This window comes from Eretmochelys imbricata, chromosome 10 (genome assembly GCF_965152235.1).
Source record: "Eretmochelys imbricata isolate rEreImb1 chromosome 10, rEreImb1.hap1, whole genome shotgun sequence".
Lineage (NCBI taxonomy): Eukaryota > Metazoa > Chordata > Testudines > Cheloniidae > Eretmochelys > Eretmochelys imbricata.
Window position 1 is genome coordinate 25769731 of NC_135581.1, and position 18899 is coordinate 25788629.

The 18899-nt window shown below is 42.1% G+C and overlaps 1 protein-coding gene across 4 annotated transcripts in view; it reads right to left on the bottom strand.

Moving 5' to 3' along the window:
• Nucleotides 1-18899, bottom strand: part of ABAT (4-aminobutyrate aminotransferase) — a 61746-nt gene that overhangs the window by 33702 nt on the left and 9145 nt on the right. For all 4 annotated transcript variants that reach the window (XM_077827866.1, XM_077827864.1, XM_077827863.1 and 1 more), the window contains exon 4: nt 4159-4208. In XM_077827866.1, coding sequence (XP_077683992.1) covers nt 4159-4208 — 50 coding nt within the window. The remainder of the gene's footprint in view (nt 1-4158; nt 4209-18899) is intronic.

Genomic DNA, 18899 nt, shown 5'->3' on the forward strand with positions numbered 1-18899 from the left:
GTTTAAAGCTCTTTGAGAGCTGTCTGAGACTAGGAAATTAACTCCCCAGGACAGGACTATCACAAACCTCATCACTTTCCGTTCCAAGTGCAAGGTGGATTTCTTTGACCTTGTTTTCTACAATATACACACACAGAAAAAACAAACAAAAGAAATCCATGCCATCAAAACAAGCCACTCCACTGCTTCTTCCTCTGGGAACAGGATGAGTGAACAAAACAGTGTGTGACAGCAGTTAGTCAAGTTGCTTAATACACTCCTAGAAGGTATGCAGATACTATGGCAATGACCATAGTATAAAAACCCTCATAGTATAGAGTTTAGTGTTGGTGGTCAGTGGGTGATAACTGAGTGGGGAGTCAGTGAGCACCAACCTGTACAGTACACTGTTTGAAAAACAGTTTTTGTTCTTCAAAATCACTGTTAAATTATTAATACAGATTAATTTGGTAAATTTATTCAAGTAACTTGAATGGAATATCATGGATTGAAGTGTTTCTCCATAGCACAGATTTTTAATCTTTGCAGGTGTTTTATTGTCACACAATATGCTACTTTTATGTTAAAAGTGAATTAAGTACAAGTCAGTAACGTTTGGCAATTAATTAATGTATCAAAGCAGGCTCAACAACCCATGTTTACTACAAAACAATGCTACTTTTCCCAAGTTGTAGAACTACAGTCTGAGCTCCAGTGAAGTAAGTCCTTATAGGTCTCCAGAGAGGAAAGACTGTTTTCCTAAATCCTCTATGTGGTCTCAAGTTGCAGTGGGGGAGGTCTAGGTTGGATATTAGGAAACACTATTTCACTAGGAGGGTGGTGAAGCACTGGAATGGGTTACCTAGGGAGGTGGTAGAATCTTCATCCTTAGAGAGTTTTCAGACCTGGCTTGACAAAGTTTTGGCTGGGATGATTTTGTTGGTGTTGGTCCTGCTTTGAGCAGGGATTGGACTAGATGACCTTCTGAGGTCTCTTCCAACCGTAATATTCTATGATTCTATGAACAGTGTCTGTGCGGATCATGTTTAGGAGAGATGGGTCTAGCTATAAAGTTCCTATCTGCACTTTGCAGGCATTCTGATCTGAGATTTGTTCCAAGCTTCTCTCTGACGTTTAAAGTGCCAGTACACAAATAAGCTAGTGCCACCAAACATAATGGTGGTAGACAGCTCTTTGGTAGATTAATGCTGCATTGTAATTAGGGTGTTTTGAATCAAGTTATCTCTTAGGAAAAAATGCCCCATTTTAACGAAAATATGATCTATTTTCTGCTGGCACTTAGTTTAAAAACTGCTCTGCAACCTTTTTAAAGTTAAGAGATGGGGGAACCAGACTGCTGCAGAGACGCACGTGGATCAGACAGAGACTTCTCTTAGAGGAGAGTCTACTGATAGAGATTCTCTAGGTTTTAAGTCAGGAGGAGAGGATGAAAGAGGACAAAGTATGGGCCAGATCAGATGAGAAACATTCACACAAAGAATCTGACACATCAGAAAAGGGCAGACAAATAAACAGTGACAAGTTTTTAAGGTGCTTGTACACAAATGCTAGAAGTCTAAATAATAAGATGGGTGAACTAGAGTGCCTCGTGTTAAAGGAGGATATTGATATAATAGGCATCACAGAAACCTGGTGGAGTGAAGACATTCAATGGGACACAATCAGTCCGGGGTACAAAATATGTCGGAAGGACAGAACAGGTCGTGCGGGGGTGGGAGAGAGGGGACACTATATGTGAAAGAAAATGTAGAATCAAATGAAATAATCTTAAATGAATCCACATGTTCCATAGAACCTCTATGGATAGTAATTCCATGCTCTAATAAGAATATAACAGTAGGGATCTATTATCGACCACCTGACCAGGACAGTGAGAGTGACGATGAAATGCTAAGGGAGATTAGAGAGGCTATCAAAAGAAAAAACTCAATAATAGTGGGGGATTTCAATTATCCCCATATTGAAAAAGTGACCATAATATAACATTTAACATTCCTGTGGTGGGAAGAACACCTCAACAGCCCAACACTGTGGCATGTAATTTCAGAAAGGGGAACTATGCAAAATGAGGAGGTTAGTTAAACAGAAATTAGAAGGTACAGTGACTAGAATGAAATCCCTGCAAGCTGCAAGGACACTTTTCAAAGACAGCATAATAGGGGCTCAACTTAAATGGATACCCCAAATTAAAAAACACAGTAAAAGAACTAAAAAAGAGCCACCGTGGCTTAACAACCATGTAAAAGAAGCAGTGAGAGATAAAAAGGCATCTTTTAAAAAGTGGAAGTCAAATCGTAGTGAGGTAAATAGAAAGGAGCATAAACACTGCCAAATTAAATGTAAAAATGTAATAAGAAAATCCAAAAAGGAATTTGAAGAACAGATAGCCAAAAACTCAAAAGGTAATAACAAAATGTTTTTTAAGTACATCAGAAGCAGGAAGCCTGCTAAACAACCAGTGGGGCCCTTGAACAATCAAGTTACAAAAGGAGCACTTAAAGATGATAAAGTCATTGCGGAGAAACTAAATGAATTGTTTGCTTCAGTCTTCACGGCTGAGGATGTTAGGGAGATTCCCAAACCTGAGCTGTCTTTTGTAGGTGACAAATCTGAGGAATTGTCACAGACTGAAGTGTCACTAGAGTAGGTTTTGGAATTAATTGAGAAACTTAACAGTAACAAGTCACTGGGACCAGATGGCATTCCCCCAAGAGTTCTGAAAGAACTCAAATGTGAAATTGCGGAACTATTAAGTATGGTTTGTAAACTGTCCTTTATGTCAGCTATCGTACCCAGTGACTGGAAGATAGCTAATGTAACACCAATATTTAAGAAGGGCTCTAGAGGTGATCCGGGCAATTACAGACCAGTAAGTCTAACATTAGTACCGGGCAAATTAGTTGAAATAATAGTAAAGAATAAAATTGTCAGACACACAGAAGAACATAAATTGTTGCGCAAAAGTCAACATGGTTTCTGTAAAGGGAGATCATGTCTTATTAATCTATTAGAGTTCTTTGAGGGGGTCAACAAACATGTGGACAAGGTCCCTCACCAAAGGCTCTTACGTAAATTAAGTTGTCATGGGATAAGAGGGAAGATCCTTTCATGGATTGAGAACTGGTTAAAAGACAGGGAACAAAGGGCAGGAATAAATGGTAAATTTTCAGAAGGTAGAGGGGTAACTAGTGGTGTTCCCCAAGGGTCAGTCCTAGAACCAATCCCATTCAACTTATTCATAAATGATCTGGAGAAAGGGGTAAACAATGAGGTGACAAAGTTTGCAGATGATACTAAACTGCTCAAGATAGTTAAGACCAAAGCAGACTGGGAAGAAGAACTTCAATAAGATCTCACAAAACTAAGTGATTCGGAAACAAAATATAGCAAATGAAATGCAATGTGGATAAATGTAAACTAATGCACATTGAAAAAAATAAACCCAACTATACATACAATATGATTCGGGCTAATTTAGCTACAACTAATCAGGAGAAAGAATCACCCTCCCTGGAGAAATGAAAACTCTCCTTGAGAATTCACTGATCTGGTCTTTCACATCTACACAGTGTTGCTGAGCTTTTGGGTTCAGACTCTCATACAGTTCAGGGCTTAATTTGGAATCATGCAAGGTTTTCAGTTAAGTTAATTCAGCTCATCATCCCATGCATTCACTCACATGCACAAGCTAAACTGTTAAAAGTCAAATTAAAAAAATATATATACAAAAATCATGGAACCCATGACCTCCAGAAAGGCCATGGCAAAAAAGCAGATTGAATTATAATGCAATATTATTCAAACATCTTTCATGTTGGATTCCCTCCCATAATTTCCACTTCATAGGCAACAAGGGTGTAGGATGCTGTGCTTTCTGAAGACTCACACTGCTAACCAATATATTCACATTATCTGCATAATTATTCCATATCTGACGTCCCAGTCCTTGTCCTCAAAGGACACCTGCACAACACCTTCAAAAGACAAGCCTGGGAACATAAATTTACGATTCTGCTAGACACTGAAAATCATGGACTTAATAAAGACACTGAATTTATGGCCATTTTTTTAAAGTTAACACAAGATAAACCAGTAACAAGGGTGGGAGGGGTGAAGGACTGATTTAATTATTTTGTGTCTTTTATGCAAACCACTTACCAAGTTCTGTGGCTGCTGGAGAAGTTTTATCAGAGATGGATGGCTGTAACCTGAAACAAAAGAAGGAGACTATTTCCATCTGGTTTCAAGTAGCCTTTTTGAGATTTATTCATCAGTATGTACTGTAGTTTAGAGAGTAACTTTATTTACTTAACTTGCTTTTTTCTTAGGGCATGGCTACACTTGCAGATAGAGAGCACTTTGAGTTAAGCCAGCCTTCAGAGAGCGCAGTAGGGAAAGCGCTGCAGTCTGTCCACACTAACAGCTTCAAGCGCACTGGCGTGGCCACATTTGTGGCACTTGCAGCGCCTTTGGGAGGGGTGCATTGTGGGCAACTACCCCAGCATGCCAGTGACTGCAATGTGCTTTTCAAATGGCGGGGTGGGGAGTGGAGTGTGACAGGGAGTGTTGTGTGTATGTGGGGGGAGAGAGAGTGGGTATTTGGGGGGATGAGAACATGTCAGCATGCTGTCTTGTAAATTCAGACAGCAGCATACCCCCCCTCCCTCCCGCCCCTCTCTCTCTCTCTCTCTCACACACACACAGCATTCCACACTAATGGTTGCTTTGTCTCAGAGCAGATAAGCAGCCAGCTATCAGAAACGGAGCTTTCAACGGGCATATCCGCATTCCTGCAGCAGTTCAAAAACAATGACAAGAGTGGCCTCTTGACTTAAGGGGATTATAGGACGTTTCCGGAGGCTGATCAGAGTGCAGAAATGCAACACCTTGTTCACACTGGCGCTGCGGCGCTCCAGCAGAGGTGCAGCAAACATTATTCCACTCGCCGAGGTGGAGTAACAGCAGCGCTGTAGCCGTGGAGTCAGAGCGCTCTACGTGCCTTGCCAGTGTGGATGAGAAGTGAGCTAATGCACCCGGGGCTCCTGTATTGCGCTGTAACTCGCAAGTATAGCCAAGCCCTTAGTGTCATCTCTAACCTTTGCCTGTATTAAAGTATTAAAGGTTGGTCCCTTTCTAAAGTGGCACAAACCGTTTTTCCCCTATGACTTACATTCTCTTCAGTGGCTGTGGGACAAAGGCAGCATCTGATTACAGGGACGCGTGATACCACCAAACACTCTGGTGTAAGACTTCATTGAGTGTTAGGGCTTATCACCAAATTGACAATTAGGTTGAAATGGATACAACATGATCTGTTGTCCTATTAAAGTTTGATTAAAACAGATAACACAGTTACAGACAGTTTGAAAAGGAATCAGGCCCATAGGTGACATATGTGAATCTTTCTTGTATAAATGAAGCTCTTTCATGATTAATCTTTTTAACCATCAGTTTGAAGTGCTGCCATCCACTTGAGTGGTGGAAATTTGCTTCCTCTTCACTCTGGGGTTACCATGTTAACACTTCCCATTTCTCTTTAGTACCACATGTATCTGTCACCCACTTTCTTTTACTCAGAATGGTGTCACTGTTTGCTAGATCAGTGCCTCTAACGTTTTTACAGTAATAGAATCTGAGCTGAAATGTTTAGAAAGCATTCACTGTGGACTGCTTATTTTCCCACTCTGAAGAGATTCTTTCCAAGAACAGAGGGATAGTAATCATAACCTTGACTTGTTTGAGTAAAATGACCTTCATCAAGCACTGAACATTGTATTTTCATACACACTCATTTGTCCACTCAAAGTCATCCTGGAAAATTATGCTCCATCCTTATGCTTGTCAGCCCATACTAGTCCATCGCTTCCAAGCACAGAAGGGATGAATATCATATAAATATCACCCAAAAGTGGCCAATGATCACAAAGTGGGAGGAGAGGACCCCTAGTAGCATCATTCCACCTATCACCCCTGAACTTGTGGAAGTTCTTACACAAAAATGGCACATAGTTTGGGCTCTTGGGTTTGGTGAGGGGGTATCTGATATAACCCCTGGCAAAGTAGCACATTATATCCAAATGAACAATATGAACTGACACTGGATAGCAATAGAGTCTGGTTGCTCTAGAGCTATAAGAGTTCCTTTGGCCAATGGACAGCAAGAGCATCCAGCGACCTGTCACTCAACAGCAGACCCACAAGTTCACTGTTCCCTCTGGGAACTTTTGGCCAGGCCCACTCCCCCAGTGACATGCTGCCTCAGGAAGCCAGCTTCAAAAACATGAAGTTATGAGAGTTATTGATTCCCTTCCCACCTGTTTTCTTCCCCAAAGGGAATAACAATTTGCAGGAGAAACAGCACTTCATTTAATCAATACTGAGGACTTCAGTAACTCATCCAGAGGTTATGGCCCTACTACAGGAGTGGGTGGGTAAGGTTCTGTGGCCTGCAGTGTGCAAAAGATCAGACTGATGATCATGATGATCCCTTCTGAACGTAAAGTCTACAAGTCTATAAAGGAAAAACAATGCCAAGCAAGTCTGCATTAAAATAGTTGTGGGTGACAACTACACATTTCCTGAACTCCTAGGGTAAGTTCATTTAGCTATTACAAGTTTCATTACATAATGCAGCCTATCACAGAATTATGGACCAGATTTAATTATGGATTTTTTGTCCGTAATAAAAAGGTACAGTTATAATTGTACAGTGCAGGGGAAATTCAATGGCAAAACAGCACTGTTCTAGCGAACGTTTTGTACAGATACCAACAATGCTGAGGCCTACTCAAAAGCGAGAAACACTAGGCATCGCACAGAGGTCTGCCAATGGCTTGACAGCTCTCTCTGGCACATCTGTTACATTTGGATAGCATTCATAACTACTTGCCCACATTAAGCATTCATTTCACACAATCTCTGCAAGATTCTGCCTTTTTAAAAAAAAGAGCATATATTGGGTCACATTCTTAGCCGTGTCTTCATTTGTGCACATGCATATACATAAACCCACATTTTGCAGGTGCAGACACCAGTGCATGATCTTTTACAATCCTAACACAAGGCGTGGGTAAATGTGTGCACATGCACCAAAGTACATAGACAGGTGCATGCCAAGGCTATAAGTCAACCGTACTGTATTTGTTTGAGGTGTAACACACGCAGTAATGCACACGATGGCAGTGGAGTGTACAAGTCTTTGTAACATGTTATAACAGTTGTTCACCTCCATTACCACTAGAGATCCCTAGTTATGTATCACTATTTAAAGTCAAGAAAACCAAACCGAAACTTATGTTAGATGTGCTGGTTTTATCATCTTCCATCATGCTGGGGACAGGAAGAGAGAATGATACGGCAGTCGTCACTGCCTTTCTGCAGAGACATCAGGAATAGTGTTTCCATACCTCGACGACTGGCTGATCAAAGGTCGCTCCAGGACACAAGTGGAAACTCAGGTCTCGTTTATCAGAACCACCTTTGAGAACCTGGGTCTGTAAAATCGACTCTGTCCCCCATCCAGAGGATAGAGTTCACAAGGGTGGTAATGGACTCGACCCAAGCCAGGGCATTCCTCCCACAGGTGAGGTTTCAACCCTCAACGACATGATCCAGGGAGTCATGCAGTTTCCCACCACTACCATGAGAAACTGCCTGAAGCTTCTCGGGCACATGGCAGCCTGTACTTACGTGGTACAGCTCCAGCCGCTCCAGTCATGGCTCGTGTCAGTCTATCGACCAGCCCTGGACAGTTTGGACAGGATCGTGACCCTGCCTTGCCCTATCCTCGATTTGTTCTGGTGGTGGACCGATGCCCAGCAGGTGTGCTCAGGAGTCCCTTTTGCTGCCCCACAGCCAACCCTGTAGTTCGTGATGGACGTGTCAGACTTGGGCTGGGGAGCTCATCTGGGGGACCACAGGACTGAAGGCCTCTGATCACAGGCAGATCTGCGCCTCCACATCAATGTCAGATAGCTCAGAGCGGTGCGCCTAGTGTGTCAGATATTCTGCCCTTTCCTAACTGGACAATAGGTATCAGTCGTGATGCACAATATGGCTGCAATGTTCTATATCAACAAACGGGGGTGCACACTCCTCTCCCCTATGCCAGGAAGCCCTTATTCTATGGGACTTGTGTGTAGAACATTCAGTCCACCTGCAGGTGTTGTACCTCCCCGGGATTCAAAACGAGCTGCCGAACCACCTCAGCAGGTCATTTCGCAGCCACAAGTGGTCCCTTTGCCCGGACGTCGCAAATTCAGTCTTCCAGAGGTGGGAATTTCCCCTAATTGACCTCTTCGCCACGCGATGCAACAGGAAGTGCCAGCAGTTCTGCTCCTTCCAGAATCACAGCCCAGGCTCCACAGCACATGTGTTCCTCTTCCATTGGGGAGCGGCTCTCCTGTATGCATTCCCGCCGATACCGCACGTTCACAAGGTCCTGCTCAAGATCTGCAGAAATCGTGCTCAGGTCATACTGATAGCACCGGCCTGGCCCCGTCAGCACTGGTACACATCCCTCTTAGACATGTCCATGGGAGCCCCGATTACCTTGCCAATCTCCCCGGACCTTCTCACAAAGGATCACAGATGTCTCCAACACCCAACCTTACGGACACTCCATCTTACAGCATAGAGGCTCCACGTTTGAATCCATCGGAACTTTCCTGTTCAGACCAGGTTAGACAGGTCCTCCTTGACAGTAGGAAACTCTCGATGAGAGCCACGTACCTTGCCAAAAGTGGAAGAGATTTTCAATCTGGTTGGCGCAGTGCGACTCACCCCCGACACTAGCCTCAGTGCTGCACATTCTAGACTACCTTCTATATCTGAAGCAGGAGGGTCTCTCGTTGACTCCTATAAGAGTACAATTGGCTGCCACCTCAGCCTTCCACCCGGGGATACAGGGCCGCTCGGCTTTTACTAACCCCATGGTCAGCCGCTTCCTAAAGGGGCTCAACAGGTTGTACCCGCATGTCCGTCAACCGGTTCTGGCCTGGGATCTCATCTTGGTCCTCTCTAGGTTCATGGGGCCACCTTTTGAGCCTTTAGCAACATGCTCCCTGCTCTATCTCTCCTACAAGGTTGCGTTCCTGGTAGCGATAACCTCGGCCAGGAGGGTGTCTGAGCTCAAGGCCCTGACTTCAGGCCCGCCCTACACCATGTTCTTTAAGGACAAGGTTCAGCTCAGGCCCCACCCTGCTTTCCTTCCGAAGGCTGTCTCACAGTTCCATATCAACCAGGACATCTTCCTCCCCGTTTTCTACCCTAAACCTCATTCTAGTAACAGAGACTAGACAGGGAGCAGAGACTCCACACTCTGGATGTCCGCAGCGCGCTGGCCCTTTACACTGAGAGAACGAAACCATTCAGGAAGTCGGTCCAGTTGTTCGTGGCGGTGGCTGACAGGATGAAAAGGTCAGCCAGGTTCATCCCAATGCATTTCATCATGGATCATGTCCTGTATCCATGAGTGCTATGACCTGACAGATGTTCCTGCACTTCCAATCACGGGGCACTCTACCAGGGCGCAGGCTTCATCTACAGCGTTCCTGGATCAGGTTCCTACCCAGGACATCTGCAGAGCAGTGACATGGTCTTCTATTCACACTTTCGCTGTGCATTATGCGATGACCCGACAGGCAATACTCCAATCAGTGGACAGCTCCGACCCCACCTCCTAAATTTGGCTTAGGAGTCACCTGATTGGAATGGACATGAACAAGCACTTGAAGAAGAAAAAACGGTTACTCCTAGTAATTGTTGATCTTCGAGATGTGTTGTTCACGTCCATTCTAACACCCACCCTCCCACCCGTCTGTTGGAGTAGCCAGCAAGAAGGAACTGAGGGAGTGGTGGGTTGGCAGGGCTCTATATTAGGCGCCTGGGAGGCGCGACTCCAGCGGGCACCCAGGCCGATCTGACGGATTCTGCTAGGGGGAAAATCTTCCGGCCAACATGCACGTGCACACACCTGATTGGAATAGACATGAACAAGCACTCAAAGAACACCACTGGCATTCAGATGAATTTTCAAATAAATAGCTGACTGTAAAAATCAACTGAACTAAAACCAGCGATTTCTTTACCTCTGGCCCAGACTGGAACTTTGAGTCCTTAACATATTTTTATTTTAATAACAACCCTCATTAGAGACCAAGATTAAATCTTGGGCTATCTGTTTCAGCAATCAATACTTAAACTTCTGCATTAATATTTCTCTTCCCTACTGCAAAATCTTCAAGAGAATACATTAAAATGTTAAGACCCAACTCTTTGATAGAACCTGGAAATACTAAATATGAAACAAATCTCATATGGCACACGGTTCATTTGTTACAAAGCAACACGTCTGAAGGTAGCATTAGACAGAAGTTAAGCTATGCTAACTGCTGTAGAAACTCCAGGAATTTCTCTGAACTGGGAGATAAGTCATGATCAAATTTTGTTTCAGAATTTAAAAAAAAAAAAAAAGGACCCATAATGTGGGTCTCAACCCACAGTTGAGAACCCCTGTCCTAGTCACACCTTCTCTAGGCTTAACTTTTTCTTGAACATCCTTCCCACTCTATACATCAGACACTGCAGTGCTCCACCACCTAACATCTAAATGCATCTTTTCAATCTTGATGACCAATACCACGCACACTGGGCTAAATTCTGATCTCAGTTACTCTTGTGTAAATGCAGAGTAATGTCAATGAGGTCAATAGAATGACTCAATTCACACCAGTATATCTGAGATTAGAATCTAGCCTTATATTTTAAAGGAGTCCCTAACAAAGACACTACATAGGAACACCATTTTTTTCTTGAATTAAGTTGCTCTGAAAACACTGCCTACCTCCTGTTCTCCTCTCTGCATGTAGCTCCTTTTATACTAATTTCTCCTTATCTCTGTTCCAGCTATACAGTACAACATCCTTCACTTGTCACTGATCATACAGCAGATAATTATCTTTCAAAGAAGAAAAATCTGGAAGCTGGGAGGTATCAAGGAGAGAAAAACCAACTTCCTAACACTCTAGTTTTTAAGTACCAAACACATCATCCCAGATTTTTGCACAATTAATCATCACACATTTCTCAAAACGCAAGAAAAAGGAAAAGGGAAAACTATATTAGAAACCCCTCCACTAACCCACATACTAATGAAAACATCTCCCTAATTTTCTCTAGTACAAAATTGCATAACCGCAAGTGGTAACTATGTACATAACTGAAAGATATTGCTTTCTGAACTGGACTGAAACCAAATGGAGCTCTTGCTGCATTATGTTTTTTTTTCATATGCAGTGATTGGAATAGTGCTGTAAAAAGTAAAGGTGGTTCTTAACAAGAACATTTAAGATATGATGAGCAACTGTATGTTATACTAGTGTCCAGAGTCTCTCCTTTAGATTTGATAGTGGGCATGATACAAAACTCTGGTATCTGATCAGAGATCAGACTAAGTTTCATACCAGAAACTAAGTCAGTTGTGTGGAGAACAAAGTCAACTTCTTTAAAAAAAACCCACCTATTAATTATGAAAAAACAATGGAAAGAATGAGAATGATTTGAGAAAAAAGTATAAACTTCAGCACAGGGTAGAAAGGTCTTATTATTTGGAACCTTTATAATATAGATTTTCATGGATATTTGGATTTATTTAGTTAAGTGTTTATCTGATAAAACAAGTCCACACTAAATTAATAGGAAACACATAACCAAGTGCTGTAGAATCTTAGACGAACACATTAATATATAAAAGGAAACCAACATGGTGTGCTACCATTTCCACCTAAAGAGGCCCAACAACAGAACTCCTCATGCCGAAATGAAAGCTCTAACATAAAACAAGAATAAAGCCAACAGGCTTTCAAAAACTTAAATATAAATCTGTCCTGTGTTCTGATACACTAAACAATGGCTCTGACTGTTCCAAATGCATGGCCTTTCCACTGAGAATGCCCTCATACTATGGCTACAGGTATGTTAACCCCAGGAACCAACAGCAAGAAAGACTCTCCAGCTCTTACAGTCTGTGACTGGATATGGGTGATCTTTTAAATAACTCCATCTCAAGCTATTTAGGACTTTATAGACTGTACTTGTGATGGGTTTGGTCACAGAGACCCCCTTGGGACTGTCACCTGATCTGCTGAAATTACCTCTGAGCCCATTTTCCCTGCCAGTTTGAGACTTCCAGAACCCAGTCTTGTTGAGCCAGACATGCTAGCCTGCTGCAACACAGACCCAGGGCCTGGTCCATGCCCACAAAGCTGCAGACTTAACTGAAAACAGCTTAGCAGGTTACCTATCTCCAGCACCCAGACACCCAGTTCCCAATGGGATCCAAACTCCAAATAAATCTGTTTTACTTTGTATGAAGCTTATACAGGGTAAACTCATAAATTGTCCGCCCTCTATAACACCGATAGAGAGATTTGCACAGCTGTTTGCTCCCCCAGGTATCAACCACGTACTCTGGGTTTATTAATAAACTAAAGTTATTTTATTAAGTATAAAAAGTAGGATTTAAGTGGTTTTAAGTAATAACAGATAGAACAACGTAAATCACCATGCAAAATGAAGCAAAAACATGCAAGGCTAAGCCTAATACATTAAGAAACTGATTACAGGTAATGTCTCACCCCCAGAGATGTTCCAATAAGCTTCTTTCACAGACTAGACTCCTTCCTAGTCTGGGCCCAACCTCTCCCCGGTACAGTTCTTGTTAGTTCCAGCAGACATCTCAGGTGGTAAACAGGGGTTTCCTCATGACTGGCAGCCCCTTTTGTCCTGCTCCACCCCCTCTTATAGCTTTGGTACAAGGCGGGAATCTTTTGTCTCTCTGGGTCCCCACCCCTCCTTCTAAATGGAAAAGTACCAGTTATAAGACGGATTTCGTTATCAGGTGACATGGTCACATATCACTGTAAAACCCCTAGTCTCCATTCCCCATGGGCTGGCCCACACGTACTAAGGAAGGCTTTCCAGTAACTAAGGCCATTTACAACTGATTGTTTCTGGAGCACCCTTAATGGCCTCCACTTAATAGGTTTACATCAATGATACAAGTTTATATCTTATTCTCCTAACTCCAGATATAGAAATAATACATGGAAACAAATAGGATGAACACACTTAGTAGCTTTCTAATGACACCATACAAGGGGTATTTAGCGTAAAGCATATTCCAGTTATGTCATATTCATAAGCATATTTCCATAAAGCATATGGAGTGCAACGTCACAGTACTCACACACTTGCAGAAAGATAGCCAATGCAGAGCAGAGAGCAGACTGGGTTATGAATTCACTGTGGCTCACCAAACTCAAGAGAAGAGCAGCTACGTTCCATACTAACTGAAGGTCTCAAGTGTTTGTTATGGGTAGCCCCAACCAGAGTGCATATACATAATCTAGCCTGAGAGTTATAGGACATTGATCAATGATGCATAGTCTGCTTTGGAGAGAAATGTTGCCAGCCATTGGTGACTATACCACCTGTGGTAGCTACTTCTTATCTGTGAATCTACAGCCTGTAATGGATCCAATGTAACCTTGAAACAGGTATCTATATTGGTAAAAGCCAGACAAACTCCTGCAGTCAAAGCTGTACTCTCAGCCTTAGCCTGTTCAACAAATGCTTTCCTTACCTACTAGCATCAATTTGTCTTAACTCAACTGAGCCGCAGCCAGTTCGCATGCACCCAGTCTCTTCCTTTTGCTATCAGATGCTGTTCTTTCCCATTGTTTAAATTAGAAGAGATGTAGACCTAAAGCACTGTTATCACTGCAGACCAAAATATGTTCCCTAAACAGCCACAGATATACACTGAACACAAGGGTCACAAAATGGAACCCCAAACACAACACCCTTGGGAAGAAAAAGCACCTATTACCTACTCTTTGAGCACTCCAGACAGAAGGAGCAAACCTCTGAAATACTATTCCATCAACAACAGTAAGTCAGTGCAGGAAAGACAATCAAGCCTTGTGATCAGTGGTAGCTTTAATGTATGTTGTAACTTATGATTTTATTTTCTCTGCACTGAAACTTTGAATTCCTATGGTTCTGCCTGTCTGCAGAAGCATTTCTGTTTTCAGAGTTGCTGTGGCGTATTACAGCCGAGACCATGCACTCTCCGGGTTCCTTCTTGCTTTCCTAAACTAAAACAAGAGAGTCTATTTGAAACTGAAAAAATATATTCTGCCCTTATCACAGAGAAACATTACAGTATTGCAGGCTGCTGATAGGGCTAACTAAATCAAGGATGCTTAACTTATGCCCATCACTTGTCAATGGGACTACTCGCATGCTTAAGGGTAAACAGACATGTAGATATATGCAGTACCAGGGCCCTAGTATATCTATTTTAAAGGATGATTTTAAAATAATGTAAGACCCAAGGCAGGGACCAGCATATTATTTTATACTCCCTCTCTTTAGTTATTTGGAAACCTCATTTTCCTTGGTACTGACAGTCTCACTTCATATTGATGTCATAACTAAGCACATCATGCCTCTAAATTCCTTGTTCTAGTTTCATTATAACAACCTATCTTTTCTTTCCAAGCACTGACACATTAGACTAACATGAGAGAGGATCAATTTTAAATTTTAAATACTGTTTTGAACATTTTGGTCTACAATGAGTAAAATCTCAACAGTATTTTAATTGTGTGTCATGCTACCAGGAATCATTTAAGATTATTATGAAGAAAGTAGATCTGGTTACCCAGCCACAGACAACACAACTGAGTTTGCACTGAATCTATCGGGGAAATATCGGGGGTATGTTGGAGGGAATAAAGTGATTATCTGCTGCTGTTGAAAAACTACCTGCTGTATGAGAGACCTCCAGATTAAACTCTATGGAACGCTGACATTAACAGAGACAACTATCCAAGAAGCTTAGATACTAACTTTCATATTGCTTGTAAAAATGTGTAAATATGCTGCCTTTATTCGGATGCCCCATCCTTCTCCAAAGCACAAATTCAGAGTGTCCTCTCCCCATTCTCTTTCATTTTTCCATCCACACACAATGTCCATCCTAACTCATGCCATCCTCTTCTTATTCTCCATACCCCAACCCCTGCCATTCTGACCCCCTCCTCACATTGTTCATTCTTCTCTCTCCTCTGGTATATCCTGTTGCTTCCCTACTCCACACACAAACCCCAGACAATTGAGGTGGAGTCCCTGAAGCCTGACTCTTTCCCAAAAGCAAGCTGCTAGATTTGTGGTCCCCCAAGCATTTCTGAGAAGGACTTACATCCATGTGAGATTGATAACTCAGTTCCTCTTCTTGCCAGTTAATCATTACATAAATATTATCAACAAAGAAAAAGTCCAAGAAGCAGAATATAATGGACATTTAGGCTAGAATGGCAAGGAGGTGGCATTCTGTTCTGCTGCCAACAAGGGCACTTGAGTCAGCAGCCTCAGGGCTCCCATTCTCCCAGTTTATGCCTACACTGCAGTTAGACACCTGCGGCTGCCCCGGGCTCACAGGGCTAGCTAGGGCTAAGCGACTGTTTAATTGTGGTGCAGATGTTCAGGCTTGGGCTGCAGCATGAGCTCTGGGACCCTCTCACTAAAAAATTCATCCCTGTTGCTCAACCCCAGATCCAAAATGGATGACCCTCTAGTTGTTTCCTTGTCTTTATGAAAAATTGTATATGGGGCGTATGCCATAAGTGCTCCAATTTCACCAACCCGCCAGGCAGACCTTATAACAAGAAATGCTGTTTTCATAGATAAATGAACATAGGAGCATATTGCCATTGGTTTGAATGGAGGTCTAGTAAGAGAGTGTAGGAAGAGGCCAGGGTTCCAAGTCAGGACTGGATCCCGTACGTGAGGGTAAAGATTTTGGAGGTCCATAGGAATCGTTTCATGAGAGGGTGGGAGAAGAGGAGTGGCTGTGTATCTTAAGGTCATGATGGCTGCCAAATGCACATGAATGGAGCTCGTGGATAATCCCAATTGCTTAAGGTCTAAAATATAGTCCAGGATAAGTGGTAATGGAGCGCTCATTGCCTTGACCTGATTGGAGGCACACCAGGATTGGAATCTAGTCCATTTGTGGGGGCAAGTCGTATCTCACCTGCTATTAAAGAGTACTTGTTTAACTGACTACTTGTTTAACTGCTTCCGAACAGGTTATTTCCACATAGGTCTAGACGTGATAAATCGATCCCCGAGCACTTTCCCATCAACTCCTGTACTCCAGCGCCGTGAGAGGCACAGGCAGAGTCAAAGGGGGAGCGTCAGCAGTCAACTCACCGCGGAGAAGACACCACAGTAAGTTGATCTAAGTACATCGACTTTGTTATTCACGTAGCTGAAGTTGCGTAACTTAGATTGATCACCCCTAGTGTAGATCAGGGCTAAGTGAGACTTGCCAAAGTTCTGTTTTTCATGAACAGGAATGGGGGAAGGAAGAGCCACACTTGACTAGCCGAACAGCCCAGAAAATGTAATTCCAAGCCATACTCTCTTCTATCCTTGAAGCTCACCACTGAAAATTATGTAAAGTATTAGAATGGATATATCAAACATTCCCCCTCCTTCACCTTGGATGGGCATATCATCAAATTCCATTCACTTCCCATAAGTCTCATTTCCATGTTTTAACCCTGCTCCAAGAATGTCACCCAAAGTTGACTGAACTTCATCGCTGTAGACAGCATGCATCCAATTAACTCTTTCCTTCCCATTTCTCATTAGACAGCTACAGTGTGATAACAGAGATGTTCATATAAATCACTTCTGGGTAACAATGTAGTTCAACAAACATACTCACTTTTTTTACAACGAACTGGGAAAGGATTTTTCTAATTTACACTTTGGGGAAGAATTATTACTTGTTTTTTCAGATGTGTAGATGGGATGAAGTTTACCAAAAAGAAGAAAAGAAAGATAAAAATGGAGGGACGAATTTGACTTTGCTACAATATAGTGACCTAAGCTACCATATACTATGGAAAAATCCAACCCGTTTGCTCTGTGCCAGAAGAGGATGCTAGCCATGTGGTATTAAAGATACACAGCAATGGGCAAGTACCATTGTCTACTTAAATCATCTGTTATGGAAGTTTCTTTTCCATTGACTAAGCAAGACCAGCATTTCTCATCTTATTTGTACATTTTAGGTTTCACGTGCAAAGGAGTTTGAGTTGTCAGGTATTTTTCATTATTATGTTACAGAGTTTTTTGAGATCTTGTACCAAAGGTGATTTTATCCTAACAGATTTGTTTTCTAATTGGAATAATTTGTGTTTCAAATATTAAGCCATCTCCTTTTGCACATTCCTGATAGGCATCTAAGAACTGATAATGCTCCCATTACTGTGGTAATTACATGCAAAATATGGTGAAGACTAGAACAACTTAAAAAGATAATTAGCGTTTAGTACACAATTTGAGAAACAAATTTCTTAAAGGATCTGGACTACATACACCAAGACATATCTTTCATGAATGCCATCACCTGACTCCAGTAATAAGAACATAAGAACAGCCATTCTGGGTCAGACCAAAGGTCCATCTAGCCCAATATCCTGTCTTCCGACAGTGGCCAGTGCCAGGTGCCCCATAGGGAATGGACAGAACAGGTAATCATCAAGTGATCCATCTCCTGTTGCCCATTCCCAGCTTCTGGCAAACAGAGGCTAGGGATACCATCCCTGCCCATCCTGGCTAGTAGCCATTGATGGACCTATCCTCCATGAATTTATCTAGTTCTTTTTTGAACCCTGTTATAGTCTTGGCCTTCACAACATCATCTGGCAAGGAGTTCCACAGGTTGACTGTGCATTGTGTGAAAAATACTTCCTTTTATTTGTTTTAAACCTGCTGCCTTTTAATTTCATTTAGTGGCCCCTAGTTCTTGTGTTCTGAGAAGTAACACTTCCTTATTTACTTTCTCCACACCAGTCATGATTTTGTAGACCTCTATCATATCCCCCCTTAGTCTTATTAATCTCTCCGCATACAGCAGCAGTTCCATACCCCTAATCATTTTTGCTGCTCTTTTCCGAACCTTTTCCAAGTCCAATATATCTTTTTTGAGATTGGGCAACCACATCTGCATGCTGTATTCAAGATGTGGGTGTACCATGGATTTAAATAGAGCCAATATGATATTTTCTGTCTTATCTATCCTTTTCTTAATGATTTCCAATAAGCATGGCATATGTGCTCCAGACATATATTTCAAATCTAAGGATATACAATAAATGAAAAAATCTTTCATATATACTGTAACAACTTTTTGCACATCTACAAGTTAAAAGAACATTAAGGTTGTAAAGTCAAGCACTTTAAAGTTAGCATTAATTCTGGCATTTCCTATCTACAACCTCAATTTGGCCCCCTTGTTTGTATGCATTATGCTACAATTTTTAATTACATAATCACACACTATATTTTCCCCAGGACCTCTGTCTCATGTGGCAATTTTGTGATGTAGATGAATGGGAGGCTAGCATAATACCAAACTCATTTTCATTTATACAAATCCAGGGTCAAATCCATTTAGATTAGATGTTGTTTAGTGCAGAAACACACAGTGTCCCCTAAAACCACTGCTACTTCCACATTAGAGCCAACTAAATTATTTCCCAAAAGCGGCCTCAGAGAGAAAGCATGGCAATTGTATTAATGGGAATAAGGTGCAAGTAGTGAGGAGTTCTGGAATGCTATACATTTATTAAGGTGCAATGTGCAAAGCATGTTATTTGACAACATAATTGCAAAAAGATTAACTCAAAGATTTAGGACTTTACAAATGCTGCAATGACTCAAACATTGCTAAATTATGGATTCAGAGAAACATGAGGTGGTGATTGAATTATCACAATTTCTATACAGGGTATATCTCCTAGCTTTCTAGTTACCCCAGA